The sequence below is a fragment of the Muscardinus avellanarius genome, assembly GCF_963383645.1.
Source record: "Muscardinus avellanarius genome assembly, chromosome: X".
NCBI lineage: Eukaryota > Metazoa > Chordata > Mammalia > Rodentia > Gliridae > Muscardinus > Muscardinus avellanarius.
Window position 1 is genome coordinate 117,498,691 of NC_137792.1, and position 27,548 is coordinate 117,526,238.

A 27,548-nucleotide genomic window follows, 5' to 3' on the forward strand; every position below is an offset into this window, starting at 1 on the left:
GTGTTTTTGATGATTACTATTCTAACTTGAGTTATATGGAATCTCAGTGTAGTTTTTATTTGCATTTAAATGAATGCTAAATATGTTGGACTTTTTGACAGCTTGTATTTCTTCTTTTAAAAACTTCTTCTCAGTTCAGTTGCACATTTTTGATAGTTTGGTTGCATATTTTTATTTGTATTTGTTATTGCTAATTTCTTTTTATATTCTAGATATATAGACTTTCAGATGGTGAAGATCTCCCATTTAGTAGGAAGATAGTAAGAATATAAGGTGAACCCGCCCCAACTAACATCAGCAACTCTGAGTTGAGCTGCATTCCACATTCCGGACTACCTTCACGGAAGTTGGGAACTAAAAACAAAAATACTCAAGAATTTTTATGAAGTCTTATTGGAAGATGGCAACCTAGGGAAGCAGCACATACTAGACCTGCTGACACTAGATCTCTATTGCCTTGAAAGCAATATATTGATAAAGAAAAGAAACCAGTATAAATTTGAACTGAGCAGTGAGAATTGAAAGGCAATAGATACAAGGCTAGAAGGCATATTAGAGAGCAGAAGAGCACCCCTCCCACCTCTGACTTTGGCCATGGAGGCTACAGCCGCACTACCTTACCTTACTGCTCCAGGACTGATGAAACTGCTGGCACCACAACCTCCAGAGAAACCCAGCAAAAAAGCCAATGACTTGAAACAAAGTAAGCAGCTGCAGGTCATTGGAGTTGTAAGTGGTTGACCCCACCTTCTTTGACCCGAGCAATGACTTGCATCACTGGCAGCCAAGCTCACCACATCCTGCAGAAATCCAGAGCAGCGCTCTACAACATAAGTTAACCAGCCATTACTTATGGAGAACACGATCCTCAAGGGAGACACCCCTAGTGTGGCTACAGGTATACAAGCAGCACACCATAGACTCAAAGGATCTGAGACTTCTTTTCAGTTCACCCAGGTGAAGGTGAGGATGGAGTCTGCTGTCCAACACAGCAGAGGCACAGATTATCAGATAGCCCCCTGGGACAATGAAGCAAAAAAGCCTACAATCCCCAGGGCTCAGAGCCCTAGCTTGGCATCTGGAGATTACCACAGACCACCCAATCATGGTGACCAAGGAGAAGTCAGATTAACTAAGCCCTAGCTGTGGATAACTCGGACTCCTGCATATACACTAGGTCCGATCCTAGTGGCACCTGCCATCTATGCAGGCAGGGAAAGATGTGGACTCAGTGTAGGTGGAAAGCATGGAAACCTGCACTTAACACTAGATCCAACCCCAGTGATACCGGCTATCTGCATAGACCGAGAAAATCTCAGAGACAGGTTCTTTTTGACATCTCAAAGAACCAGGCTTACAGGGGGAAAGGTGTTTTTGGCACTTGTCATCTGCACAGAGTGACACCCAGGCAGGGTACCTATCATTGAAGGAGATCAAAAAGTGGGACTATAAACTTACATCATCACTTTAGGTTACAGAGCAAATGAGAGGGTTTGGAACATGCTTGTGAACCTATTAAGAATGTTAATCTTAAATAGCTAAAAGAAAGAATCCACACAAACCCAGGATAACTTCAGGGGTCATGTCTGCTCACTATTATTATATTTGTAGGATTTTGTATTTTTGTTATTTTGTTTTGATCTTTTTGTGAGTGTGTGTGCTTGATTATTCGCTCTCTTCCCCACCCTTCTTCCCTTGTACATATCTACTCTCTTCTCTCCATCCCTTTTTCCTTTTTTTGTTGCTTTCTTTCTTTCTTTGTCTTGTATTAAATCTATGTCATATCACTATACTAAATATTATACATTAGATACTAGACTCCTACTACATATTCACTATCTCTAATCTATACCATATATTACCTTACCAAACTGAAACTCTCATTCTATTTAATCCTGTCTGCTGCTTTACCTTTTATGTTTATCACTTCATCATCTTCCTCCTCACTCAACCTTCACCATTGAAAACAACACACGTTGCCCTTCTATATATTAGCTGACAAGAACAGAGTGAGAGAAAGCTATCAAAACAACAAAGATGCACACTTAAGAAACCTGAAATCATTTGAAGGAGGAATAGATAGAGAGCTACGAGCTCCCACAACCTCACAATAACAGAACACAACAACACAGAACTGCAGAGATTGCCAAAAGGACAAATCAGAAATTTAACAGTAGAAATGATACAGGATTTCTAAAAAGAATTTAGAGAAAACCCATAAAGAGATAAAGGAACAAATAAACAAAGAAAGAATCTAAAAAACTGAACAGGAATAAAAAAGAAGCTCTGAAGGAAGAGAAGGATGTAATCATTGATATGAAGGCATCAATACAAACTTCAAACAATAGATTAAACCACATGAAAAATAGGATCTTACTCTTAGAAGACACTAACTCCAGAAATGAACATATAGTATATTGCAGATGCTAGCAACAGCCACGCCCCCTTGGCATCTGCATTATTATTATTCATGCAGTCCATAGGCAGAATCTCAAAGTGAGAAATAGCCCCGAGAGAAGGTGTGGTCGCTGGCTGAAAGTACTCTCCACTCTTAGATATTCTTTCATAACTATTCTTTTGGTAATGATTCTTTTAACTCTCCACATGAATTGCTCCGGTGGTGTAAAATCAGGACTGTGAGAGAAACTGAGTCCGTGGAAAACAAAATTTCTGGTAATTTGTCCAAACCTCTAAATGTCCTTGGCTTTGTTCAGATGGTAAAAGAACTTAGAGATTAGATGCAGTGGTAGCATTCCAGGCAGTAATTACAAATGCAGATTTCCTCTCAATCTCTGACCTTCAACCTAATTACTAACTAACTTAGAGGGGGAGGCGACCGGATGCCTCCATTTACCTCTCTTTGTGATCCTGCCCAGATACGGGAAGACAAATGTTGGGGGTAACATCAAAGCAACCCAGTTTATGAGCAACTGATACTGCCCAATACAATGGAGCTGAAGGCTAGGAAGATTCTTGACCTTTACACCCAGTATGAGCCCTGCCCAAGATGGGAGGGGAGCCACGTGGCCCAGGAAAGGATATTGCAAAGGGTCTGGAATAGGAATATGGATTATTTATAAGATGAATAGGTTTCTAATAAGCCTATCGTTTGGGGAAAAGTGTTTCACAGCTAAGGAAGTATATCTGACAACTAAATCTAAAAACTACATGGTATTTCTGGTGTTTGTCTGCCAAACTGTGTTGTGAGTTTGCTTAAGCTTTCAGATTTTAGAGGGCAAGGCGGCAACACCTGGAAGAACTTTTTATCACATCCACCTGAATCGCCACATCCCCCCATGCCTGCCATATGGACTGAGCCCAAAAGATGGAAAGTTCCAAGAAAGTAAAAGAAGATTCCCCGAGAAGCCTCCAAGCCTTGGGCGTGCCCGTTTCTTCTGGAAGATTGCCCTTTGGAACTGCTTGTCTGCAAGATCAGGGAGAAGATCCGGAGTTAATCTCTTGAAAGCCAAAAGCCAGCTGAAAGCCGGACTAGTTTTTTTACCTTTGTTTACATGTCATTCACTATTGTTTCACAGTGATTGCATTCACTTCCTTTTCTCTTATTATTAACTTTACTGGTGAAGGGTATAAATTTTTCGGGCTTCTTATAATAAAGTGTCATTAGCTCAAAAGGCTCTTGTCCATATCAGGTTCTTTCCAAGAGCGCCATCATTAGGGACTTAAAGAAATTTAGTCCCTAAAAGGGAAAGAATCACTGCAGATAAGAGGCTGCAGTATTTCACTCTATCCTTCCCCATCTTTGCTGAGATTCTCGATCGCGAGTGGACTTGCGCCCCGATTGGACTAAGCTGGCCTTCGGCAGTATATAATTAAAAAAAAAAACATTTCAACAGTATGTATTAGACATCAAAGAGATATGAGTGCATCTTAAAAGAGCTAACCTAAGAACAATATGCATAGAAGAGAGAATAGAAGGTGAAACTGAAGGGATCAACAATCTCTTCAAAGAAATAATATCAGATGCCAGGCATGGTGGGGCATGTTTGTAATCCCCGCGCTTGGGAGGTGGAGACAGGAGGATCACGCTGGTTCGGAGCCAGCCTTGCTGGCTTAAGAGACCCTGTTTCCAAATAAAAAATATATAAAGTAGGTCTAGGAGTGTAGCCCAGAGGTAGAAGGGCTTCCAGGAACCCCAGTGCCACCACCAAAAAAAAAAAAAAGAAAGAAAGAATATCAGAAAGTTTTCCAAAAATAGAAAAAGAGGTCAATACACAGGTAAAGGAAACTTATAGAACTTCCTTTAGACAATATCAGGGAAAAGGTTCACAATGCCACATAATAGTCAAATGGACTAATGTAGAAGCCAAGGAGAGACCCTTAAAGGCATCAAAAGCCAAAGACCAAATGACATTCAGAGGAAAACCAATTAAATCACTCCAGAATTCCCAAGCTAAGTCATGAAAGCCAGGAGAGCCTGAAGCAATATATTCCAAACTCAGAATGAAAACAATTTCCAGCCAAAAATTTCCTACCCAGCAAAACTATCTCTCAAATTTCATGAGAAATTTTTAAAAATCTTCTACAACAAAGACAATCTGAAAAAAATTATGTCTTCCAAACCAGCACTAGAGAAAATACTCAAAGAGATCAACTACAAAAAAGAAATACGTAATAAATGCCCAAATCAGAGAAACAATCATTTCTATTACACAAAACACTAAGCAAGAAGAACAAACACTACCTCAAAGAGAAGTTAAAACACAAAATGTTAGGAATTAAAAATTATCTTTCAGTTGGTTGTGGTGGTACATGCTTGCAATCCTAGCATTTGGGAGACTGAGACAGGAGGATTGTGGTTCGCAGACAGCCTCAGCTACTACTTAGTGAGGCCCTTTGCAACTCAGTGAGACCTTGTTTCAAAAAATAAAGAATAAATAATGTGGCTGGGGGTGTAGCTCGGACGTAGAATGCCCCTGGGTTCTATTCCCAGTACCACAAAAAATTATCTTTCAATAATCACACTGAACATAAATGGCCTTGAATCCACAAAAGAAGATAAAAGGTAACAAAATGGATTAAAAATCAGAATCCATATCTATGCTGCCTGCAAGAAACACACCTTACAAGTAAAGATAATCACAAACTAAAGTCTGAAACAAAGTAATCCATGCCAATGGAACTTGATAAGCAGGAGTATCAAATAAGATATCCAACAAATTAGACTTCAAGCCCAAGCTTATCAGAAGAAACAAAGCAGGTAGTTTTTTTTACTGGTAAAATAAACAATCCAGCAAGAGGAAATAATGATAGTCAACATTTATGTTCCAAACATAGCTACAGCCACTTTCATAATACAAATTATTTGTGACATTAAGTCAAATATAATAATAACAGGAGACTTCAAAACTCCTCTAACACTGCTAGACTGATCTGCTAGACAAAAGTTCAGTAAAGATGACTCAGACCTAAAGGACACCATAAACAGAATGTACCTGTTAGACATATACAAAATATTCCACCCAACTACTGCAGAGTTTACATTTTTTTTAGCTATTCATGGACTTTCTCCAAAAGAGAGCACATCCTGGCCCACAAAGTTAGCACAAGCAAACTTTAAAAATGTGACATATTCCCCTAAATATTTTCAGACCACAGTGGAATGAAGCTAGAAATTAACTATAAGAAGATCCAGAGTAACCACATCAACACATTGAGACTGAACACCACCCAGCTGAAATGAAGAATGGGCCATAGAAGAAGTAAGCTGTAAAATTAAGAAATTCCTAGAAATAAAAGACACAACATATCAAAACATCTGGGACATCTTAAGGGCAGTATTAAGAACAGAAAATTGCCAAATAAATAACCTAATGTCACACCTCAAAACCCTTGAAAAACAGGAAGTTTAACCCCAAAGCCAGTAGAAGACAGGAAATTATTAAAATCAGAGCAGAAATCAATTAAGTAGAGAATTTTAAAAATACAAAAATCAACAAATTCAAAAACTGGTTTCTTGAAAAACTAAGATAAACCATTAGCCAATCTAACCAAAAGAAAGAGAGAATGAACACAAATTATTAAAACAAGGAATAAAAAGTAAGGTATCACCACCAATGGCATGGAAATCCAGAGAATTAACAGAAACTAGTTTGAAAACCTATACTCCAACAAAATGGAAAATCTAGAAGAAAATGATAATTTCTAGATACATACAACCTTCCTAAACTGAGACAAGAAGACAAAACTTAAACCAAGAGCAACCAAAGAGATTGAGGCAGCAATGAAGAGCCTTCCATCAAACAAAAGCCTAGAACTGGATGGTTTCCCATTGAATCTTATAAAACTGTTATAGAAGAGTTAATCCCAATACTTCTCAACCTATCCCATGAAATAGAAATGTGACTCTCCCAAATACATGCTAGGAAGCCAACATCACATTAATACCAAAACCAAAACAAAGCATGTCATTGATGAACTTAGATGCAAAACTGCTAAACAAAATACTAGCAACACACATTCAAAACCACATCAAGAAAATCATACACCACAACCAAGTAGAGTTCATCCCAGGAATGCAAGCCTGGTTTAACATACAAAAAGCAATCCATGTAATTCATCACATAAAGAGAACCAAAGACAAAAATCACATGATCATTTCAATAGATGATGAAAAAGCATTTGACAAAATCGAACACCCATTTATGTAAAAGCACTGTAGAGAATCAGAATAGGAGGAATTTACCTCAATATCATAAAGACAATATCAAAGCCAATATAATATTGAATGCAGAAAAACTGAGAATTTTCTTTAAAATCAAACAAGACAAGGATGCCCACAATCACACTCTTTATCAATATAGTACTCAAGACTCTAGCCAGAGCAATTAGAGAAGGAAATCAGAGAAATAAAAATAGAAAAAGAAGAACTGAAACAACCTCTGTTTGCAAATGATATGATCCTATACATTGAAGACTTCCTCCAATAAAAACCAAGCAGAAGACTCCTATAACTGATCAACAAATTCAGCCAAGTGTCAGGATACAAAATAAATCTAAAATAAATCAGATGTTTTTCTATATGCCAACCATGAAACTACAGAAAGAGAAATCCAGAAAACAATTCCATTCATAGTAACCTCAAAAACAATAAAGTACTTAGGAATAAACCTAAACAAGAAAGTAAAAGATTAAACACTAAAGAAAATAATTGAAGAAGATCTTATAAGATGGAAGGATCTTCCATGCTCTTGGATAAATAGAATGAAATATTATCAAATTGGTGATCTTACCAAAAGTATGTACAAAGTCAATGCAATCTCTATTAAAATACCATCCTCATTTTTCACAGATCTAGAAGAATCCATCCTAAAATTCACATGGAACAACCAAAGACTCAAAATAGCCTAAATGGTTCTTGGCAATAATAATCATAGAAGAGTCATCATATCACCTGACTTCAAACTATACTGTAGAGCCATAATAACAAAATCAACATGGAACTTGCATAAAAAACAGACATTTTAATCAATAGAGCAGAAGAGAAAATTTAGAAACAAACCCACACACTTGATTTTTGACAGAAAGGGCAAAAACACATGCTGGGAAAAAAAAACTAGCCTTTTCAACAAATGTTTGCAAAACTGGGTAGCCATATGTAAAAAAAATGGAAATAAACCTGCAGCTTCAGCTACTTTTTGAGGCAGGGATCCGAGCCTGTCATGAGGCAAGACTGGTGCTGAGGCCTCCGAGGCCAGGATCGGAGCCTCCCAAGGGGTGAGGCTGGTGTCACGGCCAGAGAGACAGGAATTGGGGCCTGCCATGAAGTAAGGTCTGTGCTGGGGCCTCCGAGGCCAGGATCAGAGCCTGCTGAGGTGTGAGGCCAGTGCCAGGGACAGCGAGGCTGGGATCAGGGCCTGCACTGAGGCAAGGCTGGTGCTGGGACCTCCGAGGCTGGGATCGGAGCCTGCCGATGAGTGAGGCTGGTGTTGGGGCCAGCGAGGCCGGGATCAGGGCCTGCCATGAGGCAAGACCAGTGCTGGGGACTCCGAGGCCGGGATTGGAGCCTGGTGTGAGGCAAGGCCGGTGCCGGGGCCAGTGAGGCCGGGATTGGAGCCTGCTGTGAGGCAAGGCCGGTGCCTGGGCCAAGGAGGCTGGGATCAGAGCCTGCCATGTGGCAAGGCCGGTGCTGGGGTCAGCAAGGCCGGGATCGGTGCCTGCCATTTGGTGAGGCCATAGCTGGAGCCAACGAGGCCAAGATAGGAGCTAGCCTAAAGGCAAACCCAGTGCTGGGGCCTACGAGGCTGGGATCGGAGCCTGCCACAAGGCAAGGCTAGTAGTGGAGCCAGCGAGGCAGGGAGCAGAGTCTACCAGGTGGCCAGGCCAGTGCTGGGGCCTTCAAGAGTAGGATTGGAACTTGCAAAGCAGCATACACAGAGAAATATCACAGAAAATTTTTAAAAATCAGATGCTTTCCCTAATATGCAAAACTAGGAAGAAATGGGTAATAGGAGGGAATCTAGTGGAAGAAGGGGAGGAGCAATTAAGGTGACCAATCAGAGGTGATGGGATGGGGGGAGATGGAATTTCTTTAAAGCACATGATATACGTAAATAAATTTATCAATGTTAAACACTAAATAAAGCATGGGATTGAGGGAAGAGGAAGGAATGGGATGGGGATTGGATAAAGGTTGATGGGATGATGTGTACTTGGATATCCTAACAAATCTTATAATACATTGTGATGTTTGACTCCAATGCACCAATAAATATATATTTTTAAAAATAAAGAATTAAAAATAGGGCTAGGGTTGTAGCTCGGATGTAGAATGCCATTGGGTTTCATCTCCAGTACCACAAAAGAAAAAAAAAATGCAATAAAAATGGGCAAGTGAACTAAATAGATATTTCACAAAAGAAATACAAAAGAAATACAAATGACATCTGTGTGTGTGTGTATTTAAAATCATTAGCAATTTAAAAAAATCAAAACTATCCTGAGATTTCACCTAACCTTGTAATTGATAAAAACACAAATAGTAATAAATACTGATGAGGATGTTGAGAAGCAGAAACTCTGATACATTGTTGGTGGGATTGCAAATTTGGAAAAGAGTGTGGAGGATTCTCAGAAGAATGAGAATGAACCTACCATATAACCAAGTTTACTGGGTATCTACCCCAAAGAAACCAGACTATCATAGTAACACATGCATATCTATGTCTATAGCAACATAGTTTATTATTGTCAAATTATGGAATCAGCTGAGGTGTCCAAAGCAGATTAATGGATTATAAAATTATGGAATATACAGATAATTTAATTCTACTCAGCCATAAAGAAGAACAAAATTGTGTCATTTGCAGGGAAATGGATAGAAATGGAAAATATTAGTCAGTTCCTAAAAGTGTAAGATTGGATAGTTTTCTCATATGTGAAAGCCAGGGAGAGATTTGGACACAGGAGGAACACTAGACAAAGGAGGAAGAACCTTAGTGGAATGAGGGAAGTGACCTTATATAGGGAGGTGGAAGATGGGAGGAAAATTTGATGAGGTTAACACTTCAACAGATACGATGTAAATACACAAACTTATTCATGTCAATCACAGTGTTTTTCAATGGGGAGGGTGAGAGAGTAGGGTGGGAACTTTGAGAGGGCTCACCGAACACTATGTGTATAGATGCCTCTATCAAGCAACTTCATCATGATATATATTTACAATGGACCAACTTAAAAAAAGAATAGCAACTTTAAAAGTACATGAAAATTAAACATGTGTGTACACATTCAAAATTAGTCTTAAATAGACTGACATTTTACAAACCTAGATAATTAGTACACAGGTAGATAGAACCAATCAGTGAATAGCTGATTTTGTTAGTACACAGTACAAAACTGTATAAACATGCCTCAATTTTTAAAACATTTCAGAAACATCTATATATGGTAAAATACTGTGTTTCCCTTTAAATTGCTGTAGTTCACAGTCTCTTTATGATGTCATCACTCAACATCACCAGTGTTAACTTATAGTGCTGAAGTCCTGGCAACATTTAAGCAGGGGAAATGTCTCTTTCAAGGTTGTAAGTCCTCTTTTTCATGTATTTTCTTAGTATTTTAATGACTAACGGCTTCGGTTTCATTCTATATTTGTTTCTTTAAGTATAAAGAACATTTGTTTCATAGTTATTGTATTTATAGATTAAAATTTGTACTTTAAAGAGAGATATGAAATCTCCATCATATCTTGTGTATTTTGATTTGAAGTTTAATTAGTTCAGGCTCTTTCACAAAATTTCAGTATAATCTTTACCAGTTTTTCTCTCTGAATTCTCACTACTGTATAATGGCATCTTGTTTTAGGGAGAAATGAAGAAATTAATGTATGTGAAGGTACTTTAAAATGTAAAGAAGGATAAGATGTAGTAAGATTGTATCATATTTAAAAATTTGGGTAGGAGCCAGGTATGGTGGCACATGCTTGTAATCCTCACACTTAGATGCTTAGACAGGAAGATCGTATAGGTTCAAAGCCAGCCTCAGCTACTTAGTGAGGCTCTCAGCAACTTAGTGAGACACTGTTCCTCCCCCCAAAAAAGGGGGATAAAATAGGTTTGGGAGTATAGCCCGGAGGTAGAAAAGCCCCTGGGTTCCACCTTCAGTACCACAAAAATTTGGGGGTATATTTAATTTCATGTATAAGGCAAATTATAGCATACTATTGTTTTGATATAATAAAAGAACGGTATAGTGGGCTTGTTATTTAAAGGAGTAGTAATGTATAAAATTAGATGGTATTCATATGGGATTAACAATAGATTTACCATCTTTATTGGATGAATATTTCATTGCTGTTTTTTATTTTAAGAGCCAATCTTCTCATTAATTATATTGTTTGAAGTAATAAAAATTAGGACAATATGGGTCACATTGACTCGGTGCCACCAGTTAATATCATTGTATATTGAGTTTAGAATATGAAAGTGGTAATATAATCCATCTTACCTATGACAATCATGGACATTTTTCATGAGATAGCCTAAATATATTGTAAAATCAGTAAAAAAATAAAATCAATGTATCACAAAATTGTTTGAGCATATAAATAGTGAATTTACAGAAAAGTAAATGTGAAGGTGTGCAATATCAAAATAAAAAGAAAATTTAGAAAATATTTGACTCAGAAACCCAAATTCTGAAGAATCATTCTACTTTCTATGACATTAAAGGAATTTTTCCCTTTTGAATGATATATTTCTATAATTTCTGGACTTTTTAATGAACATGTACTACTTTGAGAAAAAGAAAATTTAGTGAAGCTTGAAAGAACGAAAAAGTATGGTTTTATCTATAAATAAAAATTGAGTTCCCTAAAGTGGCCTTAAAATCACTTGTGCTAATATTAAGACATTTCTAGCTTGCTCCTGCCTCTAGCTGCACTTCCCTCTTACCTCACAAAGGCCTGAGGATTATGCCGCTACTGGACATTGCTCCCATGAAACTCACTGTGGTCAGCCAAACCCTCAGAGTCCTCCTCTGCCCCCTCAGTATCCCCACATTCTTGCTCTATCTGAAGCCCGTCTCTCTAGAATTGATGGTGTTTTCTCTCTCATATTCCAACCTACTGTCATGCTACTGGACCCTTAAGTGTAATAAGCACCTGTTTGTTCCTCAGTACCACTTCCAGGGCATTTTCCTTCTCTACTTCCTCCAAATTGCCTGTTTTTTAATCTCATGTCATCATATTATCTTTTTTCCCCCCGCGGTACTGAGGATGGAACCCAGGGGGATTGTACCTCTGAGTTTCGCCCTGAGCCCTGTTTTTTAGTCTTTTTAGTTTTTGTTATTTGCTTTTTTTTTTTTTTTTTTTTGCGGTGCTGGGCATGGAACCCAGGAGTGTTCTACCTCCAAGCTACACCCCCAGCCCATTTTTTTTATTCCTTATTTTGAAACAGGGTCTCACTGAGTTGTAAAGACTTCAGTAAGTACTGAGGCTGGCTGTGAACCCGGATCCTCCTGTCTTAGCCTCCCAAATGCTGGGATTACAAGCCTAAACTGGGACCACGCCTGGCTCTTTTTACTTTTTGCAACAGGGTCTCACTGAGTTGCGAGGGCTTCACTAAGCAGTTGAGGCTGTCCATAAACAGCAATTCTCAAGTCTCTGCCTCCCGAATGCTGAGATTACAAGGGTGTGCTACTACGCCCGGCATCATATAGTGTGTGTGTGTGTGTGTGTGTGTGTGTGTGTGTGTATGTGTGTGTGTGTGTTACCCAGGGACATTCTACCTCCGAGCCACACCCCCTAGCTCTATTTTTTTATTCTTTTACTTTTTTTTATTTTTTTGGTGGGTCTAGGGGCATTCGACCTCCGAGCTACACCCCCTGCCTATTTTTATTCTTTATTTTGAAACCGAGTCTCACTGAGTTGCAGAGGGCCTCACTAAGTAGCTGAGGCTGTCTGCAAACCGTGATCCTCCTGTCTCAGCCTCCCGAATGCTGGGATTACAAGCATGCACCACCACGCCTGGCTATTCTTTTACTTTTGAAACAGGGTCTCACTGAGTTGCAAAGGACCTCGCTAAGTAGCTGAGGCTGGCCATGGACCGTGATTCTCCCTTCTCCGCCTCCCCGAATGCTGGGATTCCAAGCCTGTGCCACCACGCCCAGCATCATAGTATCTCAACTGCTACCTTTCCTTGTTATATACATGATCTAACTCCTAGATCGCTTTCCATTTTGCCAATGATTTTCTGTAGGCCTCACTTTCGTCCTCTCCAAAAGTGCTTTTGTCTTATTATCTGATGACTTATATGAATGATCATTCTTGAATATATCTTTTGATATGACACAATTAAATTCACATCTGTGGCCCATGGATTTTCACTACTTAAAGGATAAAGTCTTTATAATTAACTCATGTTCTTCTATGCCATCTTTATTTCTTAATTCTTTGTGGATCACGCCTATTATCATACCAAAAATTAGTAACTTCTATCACTTAAAAACGCCTTCATGACATAGCCTCTGCCACCTGCCACTCCATTTTCTGTTACCTTTCTGTAGTAAGACTCTTTGAAAGAATTATCCAAGCTATCTCATTGCACATTTGTTCCATTAACAATGACATTTTAAACAATATTTTAATTGAAAAATTGAATACATACAAATATTTACTCAATCTTTCATATCAGATCTAATTATAGAAGAAAATGAGTTAATTATAAAGACTATATGGTGGCCAGGCGTGGTGGCGCACGCTTGTAATCCCCGCGTTTGGGAGGCATAGACAGGAGGATCGCGCAGGTTCGAAGCCAGCCGCGCTGGCTTAAGAGACCCTGTTTCCACATAAAAAAGTATAAAAATAGGCCTGAAAGTGTAGCCTGTGGGAGTGTAGCCGGAGGTAGAAGGGCTTCCAGGAACCCCAGTACCACCAAAATAAATAAATAAATAAACAATATGGTGTATTTGCACATTCATTTTAAAAATAAAAACATTATAAAACACAATAAAAATATATATCATTTAGCACTTCCATGGCTCTACCATTTTCTCAAGAGTTTTTGTTATGTTGGTCAAAAAATTGTATTTTATTCTATTCATTTTTGACATTTCCATTATTGCAGAAGGAAATAGTGGTATGGTTCATAATTTGATAACAAGAGTTAAAATTGTCATTCTAGTCTATTAAGGTTATAGATTCTAGCGTTCAGTTAAAGAAATATTTGTCTACTTTACTATTATTGGGATGTTTCCCTTTGTTACCTCCTAGAAACAATCTTGCTTTATCTTTCAGCTTTAGGTCTGCAATCCATCTGAGATTAATTTTATTATATAATGTTAAAGATCAAGAATCACATTGTTTCCTTGTATATATCAAACTATGTGATAAAATTTATTGAAAACACCACCTTTCCCTAGAACATAACACAATTTATAGGTAATTCTTGTGATTGTATCTACATAGGTTTCTGTTTATACCCCTTATTCTTTTACATTGGTCATTTGTCTTTGTGTCAATATTACATTGTCTTAATTCTGTCCCTTTAAAATAAGTTTCTACATTAATTATGTATGTATATATATATATATATGTATGTTTCACACCCCAATTGTCATATATACTGTCTTTATATGTATATATTAATATATACATATATTTGGCACTTTCACTTTGATATAAAATTTATATCTAGTCAGTTATAAATTTTTTTACAAAATACTTTATTGAATCAGTATAACAATTTGGGGGTGATTTTTATATATTATTATGTCTTCCAATCTCTGAAGATCATATATGTGCCCATCTACTTATATTAGCTTCAATTTATTTTAATATTGGTTTCTACTTTTCACTGTAAAGGCATTTCACATATTATTTAGATGTATTCCTACATATTTAATATTTGCTAGGTAATTATATAAATGGTATTATTAAAATGTTTGCAAATTGCTTTGATAGTAGTACATTGAAATATAATTGACTCTTGAATTTTCTCTTTTACATCAAATAATTTTCCTACATGTGCTTATTTATAGTTGAAACTTATAGATATTTGCATTTTTTATGTAAAAAGACATGTTCCCTATAAATAATGAACTTTATAACTTCCTTTTCTATTCTTACATTTTGTTTAATCTTACATTAAGATTTTTTTCTTATTACACAGGCTAAAATCTCTAAAAAAATATTAAATCAAAGTTGCACTTGTAGACATCCTTGTCCTATTTCTGAGCTCAAGGGAAAAGTTGCCAAGTTTTCATCACTGAGTATTACATTTAGGATAAAATGTATGTAGATTCCCTTTATTAAATTCATGAACATTTTCTATTCTTTGGTTGCTATGAATATCATGATTAATAAGTTTGAAGTTTATCAAATGAGTTTTCTACATGTTAATGTGATCACATGATTTTCCCTTCTTTATTCTAGTGTCTTAATATGGTGAATTTCAAATACTAAACTAATTTGAAATAAGCCCCACTTGGTTATGATCTAATATTCTTCCTATTTATTGAATTTGCCAAATATGCTTAGGAATTTTTCATTTATGTGGCATATAGGCCTGTGATTTGGCTTTCTATTTGCTTATATTGTGAGGTTTTGGTATTAAGGTATGCTCCCCCAAAATTGGCTACGATTCCCACTTTATTCTTTGAATAATTTGTGAATATCTATTATTCCTTTCCTAGGTGTTTGGGAGAAATGGTCATTCAAGACAACCAGACCTGGAATTCTCAATATCGGTTAGTTTTCTAATCATTGTGTCAATATCATCTTTTTTTTTTTTTTTTTTGCAGTACTGGGGGTGGAAACCAGGAGCGTATTACCTCCAACCTATACCCTCAGCCCTATTTTTTATTCTTTATTTTGAAACAGGGTCTCACTGAGATCCAAAAGGCCTCAATAAATAGCTGAAGCTGTCTACAACTGCGATCTTCCTGTCTCGGCCTCCCAAATGCTGGGATTACAAGCTTGAGCCACCACACCTGGCTACTTGTGTTAATATCTTTAGTGTATAAAAATAATTCATAATAGCCAGGCATGGTGGCATATGCTTGTAAACTCAGCATTCGGGAGGCTGAGATTGGAGGATCGCAGTTTGTAGACAGCCTCAGCTACTTAGTGATTTCAAAATAAAGAATAAAAAAATAGGGCAGGGTGTTTAGCTCGGGTGTTGAATGCCCCTGGGTTCCAACGTCAGACCCATATTTCATATTTCTCCTAATTTTAGTTTTTGTACATTCTTTTCTAAGATTTTTTTTCCTTTTTGCGGGTCTGGGGATGGAACCCAGGGGCATTCTACCTCCAAGCTACACCCCCTGCCCTACTTTTTATTCTTTTATTTTGAAACTGGGTCTCACTGAGTTGCAGAGGGCCTCACTAAGTAGCTGAAGCTGTCCGTGAACCGCAATCCTCCAGGTCTTAGCCTTCCAAATGCTGGGATTACAAGCGTGCGTAACCACGCCCAGCTTCAAAATGGTATATTGATGGAAGTTTTTGAAAAATTAAGTTTAGGTCACAGATAGACTATGAACATGAAGACAAAGTTCATGCAGGTAAAATATTTTTTCTGAAGTATGAAGGTAGCAATCCAGCCAGCATGACAGATTTCTAAATTATTAAATTTCCAGGGATACAGCTCAGGGATATAGTCACTGATTTGTATGGATGTCTTCTCACTACAGACTAATAGATCATTGATAAATTTCCTTTGAAAATTAAAAAATCATAACCGTAAACAATTTCAGAAATCTATGAAATTTTTGTTTTCAAGACTATTCAGAGCAGTGGTTTTGAAACAGAGCTGAACATCAAAATCACCTGGGAAGCTGGGTATAGTGGCTGTAATCCCAGTACTTGAAAGGCTAAGACAGGATGATCACAGTTTTGAAGACCTCAGCAACTTAACAAGACTCTCACTCAGCAACTTAGTGAGACCCTGTTTCAAAATAAAAAAAATAAAATAGGGCCGGGATATAGCTCAGAAGTAGAATGCTGCTGGGTTATTTCTCCAGTACCACAAGAACAAAAAATCACCTGGGAGTGATTTTTTAAATACATTTTTATTGGTGCATTGTGGTCAAACATCACAATGGAATACAAGACTTGTGTGGATATCCAAGTACACATCGTCCAATCATCCTTTATCCAATCCCCATACCACTCCCTACCCCTCCCTCAATCCCATGCTTGATTTAGTGTTTAAGATGATATATTTATTTACATACATCATGTGCTTTAAAGAGATTCCATCTTCCCCCATCCCATCCCCTCTGATTAGTTACCTTAATTGCTCCTCCATAGGGCCCTCCTTGGACTAGATTCCTTCCTATTACCCATTTCTTCCTAGTTTTGCATATTAAGGAGAGCAACCGATTGTTTTTTTTTCTGTGATATTTCTCTGTGTATGCCGCTGTGCAAGTTCCAATCCCACTCTTGCCCTAGCACCGGCCTGGCCACCCGGTAGACTCTGCTCCCGGCCTCGCTGGCTCCTATGGCGGATTCCGATCCCAGTCTCGGGGGCTCCAACACCAGCCTTGTCTTTAGGCTAGCTCCTATCTTGGCCTTGCTGACTCCAGCTACAACCTCACCAAATGGCAGGCACTGATCCTGACCTTGCTGACCCCAGTACCGGCCTCCCCCCTTGGCTGGCTCCGATCCCAGCCTCTGAGGCCCTGGCACCGGTCTTGCCTCTCGTAGACTCCGATCCCGGCCTCTCTGGCCCTGGCACCAACCTCACCCCTCGGCAGGCTCCGATCTCTGTCTCCAAGGCCCCAGCAACAGTCCTGCCTCACGACAGGCTCTGTTACTGACCTCGCTGGCCCCAACACTGGCCTCACCCCTTGGAAGGCTTCGATCCCAGCCTTGGAGGTCACAGCACCGGCCTTGCTTCACAGTAGGCCCCGATCCCAGCCTCGCTGGCCCCAACACCTGCTTCACCCCTTGGCAGGCTCTGATCCAAGTCTCAGAGGCCCCAGCACCAGCCTTGCCTCATGGCAGGCTCCAATCCTGGCCTTGCTGGCCCCAACACTGGCCTCACCCCTTGACAGGCTCCGATCCCAGCCTCAGAGGCCCCAGCACTGTCGTTGTCTCATGACAGGCTCCAATCACAGCCTCGCTGACCCTGGCACTGTCCTCACCCCTTGGCAGGCTCCAATCCCGGCCTTGGAGGCCCCAGCACTGGCCTTGCCTCACAGCAAGCCCTGATCCCAACCTTGCTGGCCACCTAGGAGTGATTTTTAAATACAGGCTTGATTAACCAAACCCAGAGATTTTTTTTTTGGTGGTATTGGGGTTCCTGGAACCCCTTCTACCTCCGGGCTATACTCCCAGACCTATTTTTACATTTTTATTTGGAAACAGGGTCTCCTAAGCTAGCGTGCGTGGCTGGCTTCGAACCTGTGTGATCCTCCTGTCTCTGCCTCCCAAGTGTGGGGATTACAAGTGTGCACCACCATGCCCGGCCAGAGATTTTGATTCATAAGCCTGGAGGCATGTTTATATATTTTTAAATTTACAAATTCTCATTTTTAGCTCTTGTTGATAACCACCAGATTATTTTATTGATCAGTGTCTTTAAAGTTTATCTTAAGTAAGATAGTAGTTATTTACTAATAAATGTTGGCTAAGCTTTGTGCTGGGTGCTGGGTGCCAGAGTTTTACAAAATAAGTTAAAAATACACTTCACTATTTTTATTTATTTTGTTTTGTGTTTAAGAACATGATGAAAGAATGAATGAATTCTCAAAGTGTTGTTACTGAATAATATTCGTAATAATTGTAGTTCTTACTATTATCCATAGTGTAAATTTAATTAAAGTGTTTTCCTTTCTTAAAAGGCAAGAAGTAAGCATCAGAACATATGTCAATTCTATTATTAGTAAGTATGTAATCTCTGAATTTCAATATATTTTACATTTGAAGATACTTTTAGCAACAAATGATTAGTATCCCTGGTTAAATGTGCTAATTGCCCTGATTTTGTTTAAATTTAATGGGTGTATGTTGGTGTGTGTGTGTGTGTGTGTGTGTGTGTGTGTGTGTGTGTAAAATGTTTCTGAACTTTATGTGAGTTTTTGTATTGGCTGGTTTTAAATGAAAGGTTTATTTAGTCAGTTCTTCCTCATAGCACAAGCCAATCTTATTTGCATAAATTCTTGCATTCAAAAATCTACAATAACAAACCCAAAGTGGGGAAAGCAAATATAGTCAGAGAGTTGAATGTAGTTACTGAACAGACCATTTGTTGAATAGCTTCAAATTTGGGAACTTCTCATTATATATTGAGCTGCTATCTGCCTACAATGCTACAACTTTCCCATTGATTCTAGTTCTTGCCTCAGGAAGCATAAAATGATTCCAGTAACATAATTAAGAGCATGGTCTCTGGAACCAAATGTTTTGTATATGAATCTTAACCATGCTACTTAATAATTTTATGTTTGGAGAAAGGAATTCAATCTGTTCATCCAATTTTTCCACATTTAAGGGAGGAAAGAGCATCATCTAATTCAAAGAGCTTTTGTAATGATTAAATGAATTGATACATATAATGTTCATAGAACATATTCTGACACATAGTGATCACTTTATTCATGGTATCAGTTGTAGTTGAGTCATTAATACTACTACTCTCCCAAATAGATGCTCTTTAAATATCTGAATAAAATGATGACATCTTTCGTTAGTCACCTCATCTCCAAGAGAATCATCTTGATTTTTCTCCAAAGTTCCTCTTTTGACATTATTTTCAGATAATTTGGTCTTCCTGATTATTCTGGAGGCCATCAAGTATGTAGATGTCATTCTTTAGAGTTCCCTGTACCTAATTTCTGTGGTTTAGGATGTCATTTGGGTTAAAAGAGTACAAAACTAAGCAGTCAGAATAAGAGTCAGTGAATGAGGACTTTTGTTTAGTATTATGTTAGTTATAGTATAATCTATAGAATAAATAACCAGTTCTATTATTTGCAAATATATCCAAAATGAAATAATAAAAATAAGCCAAGACAGAGGGCATAATGGAGGCAGTTGAAAGAAAATAGTGGATCTTTCTTTATTCTCCATTCCTATTCTCTCATGTGAAAATTTCTTGAATCTAGAAAATAAAACTGCAAATATTGTTTTAAACATAACCGAAAATTAGAAAAGAAATTGGCTTTTATTTTACCCAATTTTTGTGCAAATAAACTACAAACTCCAAGAAGTAAAGCTATGCTTTGAGTTACAATTTTTCTTAATTTAAATAATGTATTTTACTCATGAATATTTTCATGTCAATGCAAGCCTTGCTATTAACTGCAAACTGTTTTTTTTCTCCTATTCCTTTAGTCAGTGAAATTAATGAAAAATCATGCAATCAAGAACACTCTGCTCTGACATTTCCCAATCCACCCATGCCAGGTAGAAATGCGAGATCAAGACCTTCAGAATTCGAAATCACAGTTCCTGTAAGTACTAAAAATATATTTTGTAAACTAAATCTAAGTTGATATAGCATATATAAATAAAGCATATATAATTTGAATTTTACTACCTGGGAGAAGATTTTTTAATTTTTTATAGACAGATTGTCTCCAGCTATTTCAGATTAAACTTTTATTTGTACATGATAATCTACATCAAAGTTATTAAATAGCTAATGGGGTAGGCAAGCTGGAAGACTAATGCATATCTGGGAGCATCTATTAGAAAATGGTCACCAGTTTCAAAAAAATCTAAAATTTACACTTAGAACAAGAGTTAATCTTAATGTCTCAGGGTCCCCCATTTTTTAAAAATCTAGTATAGAGGATACTGATACTAGGAGATTCAAGTTTTATATTGCTTATATGAAGTTGAATTATCCTAGCAATTAGTACAACAAAATCAGCATATATAGATCACATATTTTTATTAAAATATTTTAAAGTACATCCCAAAACAAAACTATGATCAATGCTTTTACTAAAGGGCCACCCCTTTGTCTTTAGTGGTCCAAGTTTCATGCTTCTCTTCATGATCCTCATTTGATCACATCTAAACATTTGGTTCTACTAGAAAGTGAAAATAGTATAAGAAGAAAATCTAAACTACAACTTTGTGGCCAATTAATTCTTATCACCAGATTTGACAAGTATTTGGGTATGAGCTGAAAATAAATTATACCACTGCTACACAAATTAATGTAGATCAATGTAGATTAATGTAGATTTGTTTTGTTTTATGTCCTTATTTTCTATAGTACTTAGGGTCAAAATTAAGGTCTTGTCTTCTCAGTTTGACCAAAGACCTTGATAGCAAGAATAAAAGTAAGATTAGGTCTGAGGACTATAACTTTCTTAAGAATTTCTATGACAAACCTCAAGACTATTATCTTGTTTCTGGCTAACTTAGTCCCAGATGAAGTTCTGAAAATAACCCTGTTTATTGTGAGGATAGGCCCTAGAATGTCATAGACATTACAGACCTAATCCTATCCTAATATGAATTTTTAAAGAAATACTAAATTTTTCTAAGTCATCTCATTTCCAAAGTGGAATTATGATACACATATAATATTAAGAGAATAAACAATTATTTTCCTTTGTTTGTCTCAGCAAGACAAGTAAAATATTCTTGCAAAAAGTGATTCTGCTAACAGTAAAATTAGGTGGAAAAGAACAATATGGAGGAAAACTGTGTGTATTTTATTTTCAGCATTGGGCTCCTGTGCTATCCTCCTATTAATAGAAGCCTTATCTGCCAGTCCTTATGTCATTGGCTGAAGGGGATGCCAGAGTAGGGTTTGACACTTCTAATTCCCAGGATATGCTATATTTAAAAAAACAAACAGTGCACACAAGGTTATACAATGGCAGTTTTATAAAATGGAGCTTAAGCTAAGATATTCACTTGATGGAAAAGATGTAATTGGATTCCCACAATCCTCCCCTATTTTTTATATACTACTACTCTTCAAATTCTGTTAGCATATGGTGACTTTTGCTCTCACAGGTGTCATCATCTCTAGCATAATCAGCTAATTCATATCTAGAGCTAAATGTTTTTCCTAGATCATACTACTGGTGGTATTTAGCTGCTTAGCTATTCCATTGGTAGCATCTCTGGTACAGTTGATAAATATCTGCTGATTGTAATATAAATAGTTTTGTAATTTTAAATATATGGTTAATGCTGGGTGTTGTGGCACATGCTTGTAATCCCAGCATTTGGGAGGCTGAGACAGGAGGATCGTGGTTCGTGGACAGCCTCAACTACTACTGAGTTAGGCCCTTTGCAACTCAGGGAGACCCTGTTTCAAAATAAAGAATAAAAATAATAGGGCTGGGGATGCAGTTTGGAGATAGAATGTCCTTGGGTTCCATCCTCAGTACCGCAAAATAAATAAATAAATAGATAAATAAATAAATAAATAATGAAAAATAAATCATTTTACACGGTAGTATAAAAAAGGATAACTCAGCCAGTTGCAGTGGAGCATGCCTATAATGCCAGTGCATGGGAAGCTGAGATAGGAGAATCATAGCTTCAAGGCCAGTGCATGTCAACTTAGGACCTCTTTTAATTTTTTTTTAAAATGGCTGAAGGCATAGCTCAATGGTAGAACATACTTGAATTCCATTCTATGTATTGTGTGTGTGAGTGTGTGTGTATGTGTGTGTGTGTGTGTGTGTATTCTCATTTACAAATGCTTATCATTGTTCTAACCAACCTTTTCAGAGTCCAGACAAAAGAAAAATAGAGGAAGGTCCGAAGCCAGCTCATATATGGATAAGGCATTCTTTTAGAAAAATTTTCCAAAGGCCATCCATTTCCCTAGCTTCCAAGATACAGACTTCATTCCGACATCATTATACTCCCAAAACCCATACTATGAAGGTAGAAACTAGAATGCCCAAAGATAAAAAAATAACAGCCCTGAAGAAATATTCCAAGAAAACAATAGGCCCATTTATACCAAATCTAGAATCCAACAAAATAGTAAAATATGATAAACCTAGAAGAAAAAATAAAGCAGATAAAGTTCCATCAAAGTCATCATATGAAAATGAAATATTTAAGAAGCCAAAGCCCAAATCAGAAACAAATCTAGAATCCAAGGAGTCTAACATAGCCACCCAGACAGGTACAATCAAAGACAAGAAAGATTCAAAGAATTTCAAGAACACAATTATTGAATCCATATATGCAAAGAAAAATTCAAAGAAATATTCTAAGAACTCAAAGAGAAATTCTGATGACAAATCAAAGACTTGTTCCATAATCCCTTCAAATGTGGATTTAATGATGTGTTTAGAGGAGTCTATTGCTGGCTCCATGGATATGGATACATGGTTAAAGAATTTCTCACAGAACAACTCAAAGAAGCCTGCAAAGAAAGATGCAAAGAAGGACACAAAGAAGGATGCAAAGAAGGGCTCTGATGGTGAATCTGCAGACTCAAAGGATGCAAAGAAAGATTTAAAGAAGGAAGGAAAAAGTATGAAGAGGAAAGGTTCAAAGAAGGATGCAGATTCTACAGATGCTGAATCTGGCGACTCAAAAGATGCAAAGAAAGATGGAAAGAAGGATAAAGCTTCAAAGAAAGATGACAAAAAAAAGGATGCTAAGAAAGATGCAGATTCTACAGATGCTGAATCTGGAGATTCAAAGGATGCCAAGAAGAGTAAAAAACCTTCAAAGAAAGATGACAAGAAGAAGGATGCTAAGAAAGAGGCAGTCTCTACTGAATCTGAATCTGAAGTGGAGGCCAAGAAGAGCAAGAAAGATGACAAGAAGGATAAGAAGGATAGCAAAAAGAAATCTATGAAGAAGGACACAGGGTCTACTGATGCTGATTCTGAATCAGAAGGGGATGCAAAAAAGGGCAAAAAGGAAAAGAAAGATTCAAAGAAAGATAGCAAAAAGAAGGATGCAAAGAAGTCTGCAGAGTCTACTGAAAGTGAATCTGAAGTGGAGGCCAAGAAGGGTAAGAAACAATCACTGAAGGGAAAGAAACCTTCAAAAGAGGGCAAGAAGGACTCAAAGAAGGATGCAAAGAAGGACACCGAGTCTGAGGCTGAATCTGACAAGTCACAAGGTAAAGCTCAGGCTAAAAAGAAAACTGATGACTCAGATGCCACATCCACAGATTCGAGGAAGGGAGTATTGGAACCGAAAAGAGGACTCAGAATGTCATCCAAAAAGACTACTTTCAAGGAGAAAGAAAAAATACAAACTACAGGTAGAATTCCTCCGTCAAGAGAAAGACCACCACTCCCTCCTTGTGAGCCTATTCTACCATCACCTAAAATCAAACGTCTCTGTCGGTGCAAGATGCCTCCTCCACCTCCAAAAAAAAGATATGCTCCTTTGGTATGTTTAGTCCTGCTTTACTTAAATTTTGTTCTACTGTTGTATTGTCATCGTACTTCTTAATGGAGTACAAGATGGTAGATGCATACATGCACAAATCAACCAAATTGATTTTGAAATGAAAGATTCTTAGTATTTGAATTGCTATATTCACTTTAGTTTTTGCCATAATATTGACAGATATGGGACCCAAAGGTAAAGATGAGTATGTCAAAAGTATTTAAAATAATTGAAAAGTAAATGTTAAAAATTTAAGAAAATAATACTAATTTTGAGAAGCATTGAAGCGGCTTATGGGTTGCAAACATTTAAAATTATTTGTAAATAGGGTCATTTTGCAGAAAATGACTGTTTTTCCTTATGAAAAATTGAAAGTTAAATTGACTAAAACTTTTACAAGGGCAAATTTAAATGAGATATAAAGATACTCCCTGGGAAATTGCTGAGTACAGTAAAAGCTCAAATATCAAAAATCTAGGCATAGCAGGTATAAATATATGGTTATTTAGATGTGAAAAATTAAGTTATTTAATCTTAGTATGAGCCAAATCTATTTTTTTTGCAGTACTGGCTATTGGACCCAGGAACATTATACTTCTAAGTTACACCCACAGCCCTATTTTTATTCTTTATTTTGAAACAGTGTTTCACTAAGTAGGGCCTCACTAAATAGCTGAGATTGGCTACAAACCTGCCATCCTCCACTCAGCCTCACAAGTACTGGGATTTCAAGTATGTGCTAACATGCCTGGCTTGAATTAAATTTTTTATGAGCCCTCATCTTTACTGATACCAAGAAACAGGCTTTGAGACTCAAAGGTGTTTAATGACTCACTTTTGGGCATGACTTTTATCTTCCACCTTAAAGACTGAGTAAATGGGTGGATAGGCATTAAGTCTACAAAACTTACAAGACATAAAAATACTCTGGTGAATAAGTTTTAAAGTAAACATGAAAAGGACCCTCAAATAACTCTATTATTTTCCACAAGCAGTTTTCCATTAAAAATAAGTAAAATAAGCTGAATATGGTGGAATACATTTGTAACCCAAGTACTTGGGAGGCTAAGACAGGAGGATCACAGGTTCACAGCCATCCTAAGCAACTTAGGAAAGCCCTCTACAACTTAGTGACACCCTGTTTCAACATAAAAAATAAAATAGACCTGAAGTGTAGCTTAGGGTAAAATGCCTCTGGAATCAATCCCTAATACTACAAAAATAAAGTAAAATACAAGAAAACATATGATTGAGAAATAATTTTAATTAAAAAGGCTTGTGAATATTCATGCCAAGACTCCTTAATAAAATTCCTAAGAATATCCTCAGTATAGTTAGGCCTTTTTTCATCTCTACCCCTCCACTAAAACTACTCTTAAGTGGTTATCAAACATCTTCTTCTGGCCACATCCATTGATTTATTTTCTCTTTCCTCATGTTATTCTACAATCTAACAGTTTTTAAACTAACTTTCTCCTCCTGGAAAAGCTTGCTTTACTTAACCTCTTTGACTCTCTACTTAGTGATAGCTTTTAATCTCCTCCATTTTATCTTCCTCTGCTTCACCATTAAGTACAAGAATGACCTGAGGCTTTTTCCTGACCCATTTCCTCTACCTATGCCCCATCTCTGAACCTTACTGCGTTGGGGATCATGTTATTATTACATGAGCCTTTTGGGCAAACATTACAAACCATACATTATATTTTTGTCCAGATATTACTATGATACAATGAAAACCATCAAATATATATATATATATATGTAATTTGTACCAATAAATAATTTTAAAAATAATAAAACTGCTCAAAATGTTTATCATTTTTATAATTAATTAGGAGCCAAAGAAGATGATCTAAATAATCATAAATGTTGAAAAAATAGAGGCTACAAGTTGATTCCTTGCTCCCATTCAAGGAAAATTAATGTTATTTGTCTAAAATTGGAGAGCACATCAAAATATTTATTTCAGGTGAAATTAACCAAAACACAAACTAAAGTTAAATACATAAGAACTGTAGGGCCTATTTCAAAATTTTTTGTTTTGTTTCTGGCATATGTGTTGCTTCATGATAAAATAAGGTAAAAAAATCATTTCCCCATTTGGGGTCTGACAAGTCTAAAATGAGAAATTGAACTAGATGAACTATAAACTAAAATGGATGTGATTAGCATAGTAGGAAGAGTTTGGCCTTTCCTTGATGTTGCAGAGACAGAAAGATCATATGCCTGCCCATAATTGTGATGAAAAACAGATAAAATATTACTAATGAGACAGAAGAAAGAACTGAACCATCATAATACAAGAAATAATTATTACATTGAGTACAAATTATTACCAGATAGAAGTCTTCTTAGGAAGGACTAAAACAATTACCAGGGACAACCTTATTCTCTAGATATTTTAGAGATATAGAGTCATGAAATGAGAGGTAATTTATTTATGCCACTGTGATAATATGTTATGATATATTTAAAATACAAACTAGGGCTGAAGGTGTGGCTCAGTGGTAGAGTGCTTGCCTGGCACATATAAGGTCCTGTTTTTGTTTTTTCATTGGTTATTTTCATATTTCTAAATAGTGTTTTCATATGAATACATCTTAATTTTACACATTTTCTATATGTTTTCTGTCATAATGAAGATTTAGGCCATGTTCTCTTTTTCCCTCTTCCTGTTATGGCTGCATGTTTGTTTTTCTTTATTTTACTAATTATCTTTGCAATTTTATTTTTCCTAGATTCCTTACTGTTCAGTTCTCCCTTTCTGTCCTGTATTTCTAGTTCTTTTTTTAAAAAGTACTCTTTTGGCCTGGAGCATTGGTGAAGGCTTGCAATTCCAGGGAGAGTGGTACATTTATTCACTGATGATTACAGAAGGGGACCAGCATAAACAGGCTTAACCCTCGTCTGGGCCTATGTGGAAATATGTATAGTCATAAATGAGACAAAACTATTTGACTCTCCTATAAAGGTATTTAAATTAAACACTTAGGCAGGCGTGGTGGCACATGCTTTGTAATCCCAGCGCTTGGGAGGCTGAGACAGGAGGATCACACAGGTTCGAAGCCAGCCTTAGCTACTTAGTGAGGCTCTCAGCAACTTAGTGAGACCCTGTTTCCAACTAAAATATAAAAAGGGTCTGAGAGTATAGCCCAGAGGTAGAAAGCCTCTGGGTTCCACCCCCAGTACCACACACAAACACAAAAAAAATAATGAATTAATTAAAAACTTGTGTTGTAAAAAACAAGACATATGCATAATAATAGTTACTGCAGTCTTGGTTTTAAGAAAACAATATTGGAATTAAACTAAATCTAAAAATGATTTGGTAAAATGTGAGAAATAATAATTAGTATTCATTGAAATGATAATGATAAAGCCTTAAGAATTACAGTGAAAGGATAGATAATACTATAGTATTATACAATGAGCCAATAAAAATCAAATAATCTGACTTCTAAAAGCCAGAAGTAGGAAAAAATAATATGAAATTGCATCTAGCAAAAAAAATCTGTGTTTCAGAACAGAGACAGACTACACAGTGCCATTTGCATGCAAAAATATTTGTATTAATGTGACAGAATTTAGACTTATTATTGGTTATTTTAATATAGTTTTAATAGTTTTTTACATTATATCTTTGACTTTTAAAGTTGTCTATAATCAGTAGTGATTTTCTTTTTTCTTTTCGTTTCTCTGCCTTATTTTTTAGCCGGAAGCGGAGTGGATTCGTAAGCTGCTTTAA

General features: G+C 36.9%; 1 protein-coding gene across 1 annotated transcript; it reads left to right on the forward strand.

The window, feature by feature from the left end:
- Positions 1–594: 594 nt before the first annotated feature.
- CYLC1 (cylicin 1) lies at positions 595–27,548 on the forward strand (the record flags this gene model as incomplete). The annotated part of the gene is made up of 6 exons (XM_080719020.1): positions 595–729; positions 15,154–15,207; positions 18,304–18,310; positions 19,796–19,914; positions 22,166–23,800; positions 27,516–27,548. 6 exons carry the CDS (start codon positions 595–597, stop codon positions 27,546–27,548), a joined length of 1,983 nt encoding a protein of 660 aa, XP_080575146.1.